This window comes from Egretta garzetta, unplaced genomic scaffold (genome assembly GCF_000687185.1).
Source record: "Egretta garzetta isolate BGI_Z169 unplaced genomic scaffold, ASM68718v1 scaffold24, whole genome shotgun sequence".
NCBI lineage: Eukaryota > Metazoa > Chordata > Aves > Pelecaniformes > Ardeidae > Egretta > Egretta garzetta.
In genome coordinates this window covers 748,830-758,273 of record NW_009259494.1, presented here as the reverse complement: position 1 = coordinate 758,273, position 9,444 = coordinate 748,830, and the positions used below count along the sequence as shown (strand labels likewise).

General features: G+C 47.1%; 1 protein-coding gene across 1 annotated transcript; it reads left to right on the top strand.

Annotated features, from left to right (window-relative positions):
- Nucleotides 1-674: 674 nt before the first annotated feature.
- Nucleotides 675-4,264, top strand: LOC104124987 (perilipin-3). The gene is made up of 7 exons (XM_009637379.2): nt 675-752; nt 1,503-1,698; nt 2,492-2,574; nt 2,816-3,071; nt 3,283-3,482; nt 3,620-3,748; nt 3,863-4,264. The coding sequence occupies exons 1-7, from the start codon at nt 681-683 to the stop codon at nt 4,262-4,264; spliced, it is 1,338 nt and encodes a 445-aa protein (XP_009635674.1). The 5' UTR covers nt 675-680.
- The last annotated feature ends 5,180 nt before the right edge of the window (nt 4,265-9,444 follow it).

Sequence of the window (9,444 nt, the reverse complement as noted above, 5' to 3'; positions counted from 1 at the left end):
AGGGATGATGGGGCATGGTGTGGTGTTTGGTTCTCTTTTGCTGGTTGCCTGCTCACCTCCAATAGGACAAAAAGGTACTGTTCTCAAATTTTTGGGGGGAATTTGTAGGTGTTAAGGCTGTAATTGTTCTATGAATTTCTGGTTTGTGTTAATATGTTTCTTACTTAATTGCACAATAGAATTAGTCTTAGTTAACATAAGGTTGCTTGTAGCCCTGTCTGAAAGGATAGATACAGCCTGGGCTGGTTTTGAGTAGAAGGTTAGTTAGGTTGGGGTGTGCTAACAGCAGTAGATCAACATTTTGAGCTCCCTGCCTGCCCTGCCCCAGTTTCTGCAGTTACTAGCTCTTCTAATGTGAGTCTTCATCTAAACCTTGATGGGGAGAAAGGAGGTACCAGGTACCTCTTCTAAATATATTCACAGTAAGCACTATGGTCTCTCTGACAAGAGCTTTCCTGGGTGAGGAAGAAATTTCTCCTACTTTCTCTGATAATGTAAACTATGTGAAACTTAAATTCTAGGTGGCTTTTTTAGCACAGTTTCCTTGCTTCTGTAAGGGGAAGATGCCTGTTTTTAGTGTCTTCCCTTAATGGGCACTAAAGGAACTTCTGCCTTTAATGAAATTGGAGGGAAGGCTCACCAGCTTCCTAAAACACAGTGCTTCTTGCATTTCAGCTGTGATGGCGTCCACTATGCCTGACAAAGAGGAAGCTTCCAGGAGCTCCCTGGAGGTTAAAGAAGAGGAGCAGGCGGTAGGTGCTCGATGTGAGATGCAATGAGTGGTAGCTCCTGGGTGCAGGTATAAGGAGGTGGCCCTGCTGTGATGGGGAGAGTGTTTCTGCTGCTCAGGCTGTGCCCTGCAGCTCCTCTAGAAATGTGGGTGGCAGCACAGGCAAAAGAGTAAGCCTGAAGACCCTGTATGTAACCTCTGAGACTAGGCAAAATAGCCTGGTGCTTGGCTAGGAGATGTGCTTCTCACTCTGAAGTCAAGATCCTGGCTTGCTGCAGGCAATGCTTCTGTGTTTTCAGCAGGCTCTCGTGTTTTCAGCAGTCCTGAAACCTGCTGCACTCACTTTACTCCTGTGACCAGCAGCTTGCTTCTTGCAGACTAGTGTAAAGTCTGTCCGCTTAAAATCAACCTGTTCTGGTGAAGCTTTTCCTGGAGGACTGGCTTATTAAATAGCTATACCAAATGAACTGGAGCTGGATACAGGTCCAGAAGCATTGAGGCTGCTCACAAGTTCAGCTGTCCCTTGGGTAGCATTGCACTAGAGAAGGACCTAGCTAGAGTAGACCAACCATATGTGTCAATGCTCCATGGCTTGTTTCTCAATTGAGTTGCAGATTTTAAAGCAATTCTTCAAGAAGGGCAGGCCTTGCTTCTTCAACTAGACTAGGTGACCTGAACAGGCAAACATAAGAGGAAGTTCTGGAGCAACACTGTATAGGAAAGTCAGTGTCATGTTTTCAGGCTTCATAGCTTATTTTTTAATCTCTTCTAGGATGTGGTACATCAGGTGGCTAACATGAACTTGGTCAGCTCTGCCTGTGAGATAGTTTCTACAGCTTATGCTTCCACTAAGGAGAGCCACCGCTACATCAGATCTGTGTGTGATGCAGCAGAGAAAGGAGTGAAGAGCATGACTGAAGCCACAGCCAGCTGTGTGCAGCCAGTTCTCACCACCCTGGAGCCTCATGGTAAGTCGCTGTGGAAGGGGATGGCTTGCACCTGCCTGTGAGGGACTCTCTGGCTCCTTCCAGAGCTGGAAGGAGCCCTAGGATATGGAAATGTGCCTTTCCATCACTGTACTAAAAGAACTACTCCTGGCTTGCAAGGAAGGGTAAAAAGCTGAGTTCTAGTCCAAGTAGTGTGATGGAGTGTTGCTCCCTGGGGGACCAGGGCTTGACCCTGACTACCCTAAAGCTGATCTTGCAAGGTCCAAAATATTAGGTAGTAGTTGCTTATAGTCAGATGAGCTCATGGTGGTGACAGGAAGATGTCTTGTCTTGGATGACTGTTACATCTAAAGGTCCTGCTTGCCATGACTCTGGCATCTGAAAAGAAGGTCTAAACTCCTGGAGAGAGAGGAAGAAGGGATATTCCTAATGGCATGTGTCTAGAAAAAAGTCTGTGACAGGCTTGAGTTTGCTCTAAGTCCAGAGTGGGCATCCCCCTCCTGTCAGTTACTATGTGATGTGGCTTGGGCAGAAATGAGGGCTATGCATTTATTTAGTCAAGAGATTTAAGAAGCTGCAGGAGAGGGTCCCATGCATGTGACTATGTCCATACAAGTAGAAATTAGTTGCTGTCAGAGTGAACTGGTCTATGAGGAGGCTCTAAAAATTCAGCTTACAAAACCACACCTGGCCTGGTGATCTGGCTGGGGACTCCCATCTAGACCCATGCAAAGCAACATACTCATGGAAGGTAGGACTTGAGATGACACTGCAGGAAAAACAAGCTTTGACTTCTTTTTTTTTCCCTTCCCAGTTGCTGCGGCAAGTGAGTATGCCTCCAAGGGTTTGGATAAACTAGGAGAAAAGCTCCCACTCCTTCAAAAGCCAGTGGACCAGGTAAGAATCAAAGGCTGTGCTGTCCCATGCTGGCAGAGGGACCTAGTCCTTGCAGGGTTTCTAACCTTGGTTGTGAAGTAGGCTCTCATTAGGAAGAAACTACCCCTAGGTGCATAGTGTGAGCTCCTACAGGAGTAAATACTTAGTGGAAACTGTGCTAATTGTCCTCTTGGTGCAATTCTGAATTGCACTGTACTGCATGACCCATTCCTTTATCTGACATAAGTCTCCTCTTCCATAGATTATATCTGATACAAAAGACCTGGTGTCATCCAGAGTGGCTGAGGCAAAGGATGCTGTGAGCAGCAAAGTGATGGAGGTGATGGATGTCACTAAGGACACTCTTCAGAGCAGCGTGGAGGCTGCCAGATCTGCAGTGACCAGCAGCGTGGGGATGGCTGTGGACTCTAGAGAGGGCCAGATGGCCATAAGCAGAGCAGAAGCTGTGCTGGGGAACACAGAAGACAACTCTCTCCCCATTGGAAATGAGGAACTAGGTAATGAAACAGTATATGTGACTCTGTAATGGGAACCATCACACTGGGGATGGTCAGCCCTATTCCTCACCCCACTGCTCTGGAATGGGGCTAATGGGAAATACCGTGCTGGAGGCTACCTGGCTCCTAATCAAAGATCTCCTGATACTTGATTGCTCTGTGTGGTAAGCATCTCTGGTCAGCCGCTTGCAGATACTGTCTCTTCCCCCAGCCAAACTGGCAGCATCTGAGGAGGGTGCAGACATAATGTCTGTGGAGCAGCAGCAGGAGAAGAGGAGGTACTTTGTGCGGCTGGGGTCTCTCTCTGATGAGGTTCGCCTGTTTGCCTACCTGCACTCAACAGACAGAATGAAGCAGGTCTGGCAGGGCATGCAGGAGGCCCTTGCACAGCTTCACTGCATCATTGAACTGGTAGGTAGAGACTCGTTTCCTGGCAGGAGGGGGGACCAAATTATTGGCTTGGTCTCAACTTCACTGCTACGATAAAGAGCTGTGCTGCTCACAAGCAGATTTGTCTGTCTTGACACTCTGATCTTCCCCTGTCACAGGTTGAAGTGTTTAAGCAAGGATTTAATCAAAAGCTTCAGGAGGGGCAGGAGAAACTACACCAGATGTGGCTGGACTGGAGTAGGAAGTCTTCCAAAGAGAGTGGAGATGAAAGCTCTGTAGAGCCAGAGGTACCTCCTGGGGATGGAAGAAAAGGGCTCTGGGCATCCCATTCATGTTTTTATTTTAATAGTTTTTTGGAAGTAACTCACTCCTCTGATCTTGTCTTTCCTGCCTACTCCCAGGAGATGGAGTCTCTGGCCCTGCTCATGGCATGCAGTATCACACAGCAGCTGCAGATCTCCTGTTATAAAGTAGTTTCTGCCATCCAAGGCCTTCCCTCAAGCCTCCAGGATAAGGTGAAACAATCTCTTAGCACCATAGAGGAGCTTCATGCTTCCTTCTTGGTGGCAAACTCCTTCCAGGACTTGTCCAGTAGTGTCTTGACCCAGAGTCAGAGGAAGTTGGCTGTGATCCAGGAGTACATGGAGGAGCTGCTGGACTACCTGAAGAACAACATACCTCTGTCCTGGCTGGTGGGACCCTTCTCTCCCGAGGAGGTGGAAACCTCACAGAAGGGAGAACAACCCTTGCAGGAGAAGGCAGCAGAAACAGGGCATCGTGAAGCTTCTACCACCCTTGTGTAAAGGGTACAGCCATGAGCACAGGATAAGTCCATGGCTCTGAGAGCTTGATCTTAGCTTTATGTAACTCCACTCTCCAGCTGAGGGTGGAGCTGTCACATCTCTGGTTATTTGGTACTGGTAAATAAATCCTTAGGAGCTTCTAAGGAAGGTGGTGGAAGTGGCAGGGCTGCTCTTAAGTGAGTGTGGCTGCCTTCAGGAATGGTGGCTGAGCTCTGCAATGCTCCCACCTCCCTGGAAAACTGTTCATGGTACATCCTCCATCAGTGTATTGGGCACTGCCAATATTCAATGATGGCTGTTTGGTCTTTACATCATATGCTAGCTTAGGGTTTAAAGAATTCTCTTCCTAGAAGCTGCTTGTACTAGGTCATAACTGCTTAAAATAAAACTACTGCATGCAAAACTACCTATTGTCTCTTCTCACTCTTGCAGTCTCTCCAAGAGTATTGCTCAGTACACGTGAACTGTAATCTTCCTACCTTGTCCTTGATGTGGGACTGTAGTCAAGGATGCAAGAACTGGTGAGCCCTCAGTGGTACAATAAGGATTGCAGCTGGTAAGCCCTGGTACTGTCTTGGGAAGTACCAACTTGTAATTCCTTCTCTCTTCTAAACCTGGAGGCATCTATGTGCCCTCCTGGCACTTTTCCATGCTTGAAGAAGCTGTAAGGAGCTGTCAGGGTCCTGACATCCCTTGTCATTAGTCATCCTTGGCCTAATTCTCCAGTAGTTGTCTTCTGGTACCTGGTGAAGACTTTGCAGTCCATGGTGGGGTAGTGGGCTGCAGGAATGGCTGCCTGGGAGAGATGTGGGCTCCCTGATGGAGAGTTGTTAGGGTGTAGGTGACAACACTTACTGCCAGCACTGACCTTTCCTGACCAGGAGAAGTTTCAGTTGAGCTAAAAGCCCTTCAGCTGCCCTGTCTGACTCTGGAACAGCCCAGTACTTTGAGACTTGCCCAACAATGATGTAGCTGAGGCTGATGGACCAAATGCCTCTTGAACTTCTAAATGAAAACTCTGCTCCTTGCTTCTTGTCCTCCTGCCTTCATGGAAGGAAGTGGAATCTGCTCCCAATGCGAGTACTAATTCTAGACTTAATTTTTTTTTTTTAGAGGATGGTTAAACTGTTGTTTCCTGGAGGTCAGAAACACAGACTGGGGAGAGGGTTTTCCTGGGGAGAGTGAGTATAGAAGTGAAGAGGTGGAACTTCCTCATCTCTTAAGTAGAAATGAATTGGTGTTCTGACAACACTCGTAATCCGACATGGCTGTATGTAATGGCTTGGTGCTGTACTGTGGCAGGACCATGTGGTCCTTGGGTTTTGGTATCAGTTATTCCACTGATGCAACACAACCCCTGATGTGGTAAAGCTTCGTATCCAACTTCACTGAGCTCAGCATGTCAGTGAGGCTGCTGGACAACTGTCCAAGCTCTGTTCCTCATGTAGCAACTATTTTGTGTTGAAGGCAAAATAACAAGCTAATCTAAGTTGCCAGCTGAGATCTGAGAGAGAAATTGCAGGGGTCATCTCTCCACTACGTGCTCTTTGATTACTGCCAAGCAATTTCTCTCTGGCAAAGAGCTTAAGAAGAGGCAGAGCTGGTCTGCATAATGTAATCATAGCTGAACTGGTAGGGTGCTGCAAGCAGTACTGAAGCTGGTCCTGCTGCTTGGTAGGAGATATGCTGTATCTTGCCTCCTAAATAGCAAAGCTGCACCATGCTGTCTAGAAGTGCTTGAATCTTTGTTTTAAACTTGCCTGGTTAAAGATGCTTTTTAAGAAACAGCCAGATGTTTCTGTGCTGCACTGACAAATCAATATCAAGCACATCTGATCTATATTAATACAGTGCTTATCCTAGCAAATTATGCTGCTGCTGCCTATGAATCACTGGGGCATGTTCTTGCTTGTTGATTAAATGTTTCCTGCAAACACTACTGGCTGCTCTTACCTCAGAGGTCTGGTGCACAGCCCATGGGGCCCCTCTGTAGTCATGGCTGGGAACTTAAATTCTGCCTGTGCCTGGGGTCTCCCTGTATCCCTGTGCTGGAGCTGGTGCAGGACAGCCCAGTGCCTGCAAGGCTTTTGTGGGTCTTCTGCTGCTATGGTCCCCATAGGCTACAACAGGCTAAAAAACCTTCTCATGGCAGGTCCTAAAGCTCCACTTGAGAAGAGGAGGCTGAGTGGAAGCCTCTGTGTGTGTTTTTACCTCTTGCTTAACCTCCAAAGATTTGGGGAAGCAAGAAGGGCAAAACTCTTGCCAAGACTAGCTGTGACGAGGTGTAGTTTGATATTCTTCTTACTTGTCCTTCTTCTGGTCTCATGTGTTGCCAAGACAGTTGGAGGATAAAGATGGAAGAAAGCCAGTCTAAGATGGAAACTTATCTGAGCTCTGGGAGGGTATCCAGGTTGTTCTCCATTTTAGTCAGGCCTGTTTTCCTTACTATCCATGCTTATTTTTGAGTCATTTTGGATAGATTAAGAAATGCATTGGTAATGTGACAACCCTAGACAAACACCTTGGCAGGGAAGACGTGTTTTGAGGTGTCTCTTCTGGTTCTCAGTAGCCCTTAGGAAGACTACATCATTCCCTGATTCTGATAATTATAGCACCAGTGATTATATCTTACCCTCCCCTACTCCTGTTCCTCCCTGCTTATGCTGTGGTCATATGTGATAGCTCAGTTATAGGCTGATTTGAATTTTAAATGCAATCATGGGGCACTTGCTCTTTGTTTCCCTCGTGGTAGATGCCACCTCATCTCTCTTTCTCTGCCAGTTGGCTTAACATTTTAATTATTTAATTCTCATATTTGGGTACTTCTGCCTTTCATTATTCAGTTCCTTCTGTTCATTGTTCAAATGCTGGACTTCTGGGTCGGGGAACGTGCTGGCATTGGGTGAAGGCTACCTCGGGCATCAGAGTTTGTAATTTTGCATGAGTTGAGTTAGAAGGTATTAGCCAACGTGTTACTATGACATCAAACTGGCAAGGGTAACCACTTAAGGAGGGTTTCCCAAGCAGCTTTGTTGTGAAGGCAATAGATAGCAAAACAGAAGTTCTCAGCAAGTGTTGAAAGGCAAAAGCTCTCTATTTGCTTGCAAGGAGATTAGTTTCCCCTTCTTGCTTTCATGTTTCTTGATACACTTGGACACTGCCCCCCCTTCCACAAAAGCTGTGCTATTGCCTGCTGTAAAATAACACGATGCTTATAAAAAGTTTGACCTCCCTGAAGGGCTGCTTGGGACCCTGCTCAGGTGTGAGCTGTCTGGGTTCCAATTCTAGGACCTTAAATCCCTGTGGTTGGGGAATTAAGACCTTCAAAGCTTATTTGAATTAACTCCTAGTGGAAATGAGATGAAGATTCTGCCTTTAGTGCTAAAAACTGAGGGTACTGTGACTGGCCAGTGTGGAAGCAGAATCGGATTGTGGGACCTACTCTGCTAGGTCTTACTCCTGTTGCTGTCTAATGTGGGCAGGTGGGTGCTGGTTAGCACTTGGCCCTGTGCTTTCCTATTGTAACTCTCCCCACCAAACACCTCTTTCCTATTGCATTTCCTTTCCTTGCAGTAGAGGAAACCAAGTGCTTGAGTGCCTGGGGGAGAAACCTGGAGGGACTTCACTGGGCTCTGAGTTGAATCATGCTAACTTGAAATGATCAGGTGAGACCAGCATGGGTTTAGGAGCCCCTGAGAATATATGTTTGCTGAAGAACATAAGTGCTTCTAGTAGCAGCACTCTGCAGTGACCTCTACTCCCAGCTGAAGCACACTGATGCTTTTCCAGCTAAAAATCTTTGCTCATGTTAGCATTGAACTCTTCTGTCTTTCAGAGCTTCTGGCCAGGGGCCTTTTCTGGCAGGTCCTGGCAAAACACTTTGCTGGACAGCTTTCCTTCCCTCTGTACCCTGCGGATGGCAGAAGAGGGAAGGGGGTCAATAAATCTGCTTCAAATTGCCTTACAAACCAAGCATGAACTTGTGACAATTCCAATATGGTCTTTGCGTGGCTTGTTAAAACCCCTAATGCCTCCAGGAGCGACAGGCATCTGACCTGATCGATAGCTCAGCTGCCTTTACTGCTGCAAACAAGGCAAAGTACCTTCTGTGAATACAGAGCACTGCCAGCAAATAATTTCCTTTGTTGTGGTGCTTTCTGGACACTGGCGCCTGCCCCGTGGTAATGAAAATCCATTTGCAGAAGCAGTTAGTTTGCAGTATTGACTTCCTGGTCTCCCCCCGATACTCGTATTTATTTAGATTCAGCAATGGCTTGAGGTTCTCCAGCAGTGGATTTGGAGGGGAGGTGATCTGGAGGATAATTAACAAGCCAAATGCTGACATGTTGGATTGTATGCCATCCTCAGTACTGATATTTTCTTTTTGTCTGTTTGCACTAAGCTTGCTTCATAAACTCTGATGGGGGCTTAGCGCAGGCTGGTAGACAGACAGATTCCTGCCCATTTCTCCCCACATACCCTCCAATGTGTCCTGTCCTACCTCCATGGAGGGGAAGGCATGGTGGTGTGGGAGTTAAAGGCAATTACCTGGGAAAGCTAAGTGAGGGCAAGAAACAACAAGTAAGGGAGGGGTGCAGAGGAGTTTGAGGTGAAGGCTGGGGAGAGGTGGAAGGGGAAAGCGTGAGAGTGGTGGGAGAGAGATGGAGACACTAGGAGGCCTGGGGTCAACAAGAGAGCAGGTGAGAGGCAGGATGGAAAAATGGTGGATTTGAATTAAAGGTGAGAATTCAATGTATATGGGGAAGGAGGAATAAACCAGAAAGAAAGTGGGGAGTGCTGTACAGAGAGGGGTTTGGTTGGGGCAGGACTTGGATGAGGTGGAGAAGGCTGGAGGACAGGAGATGAACCAGGTGGTAGGCTCCTTCATTTAGGGGCACTGTGTGTGTGTCCCTTATCGAGTTGTCTCACAGAGTGTCTCAGTGCAAGGCAAAATAATCTCTGCCCTTTGCCAAGTAAATGTTGGAGAAAAACATATTCCTTTGCAGGAGGGTCTCTGAGAGATCTACACTGCATATAACTGCTCTTGTGTGGAGCATGCTGCAAGGTGGTATCATCACACACCTTAGTTTTGCAGGAACAGTTATCCCCTAGGATGAAAGTTGTCCTGAGCTCTCCCATTTGAGGAAATGTCAACTGCCTTTATCTTCCAGTGGTCCTTT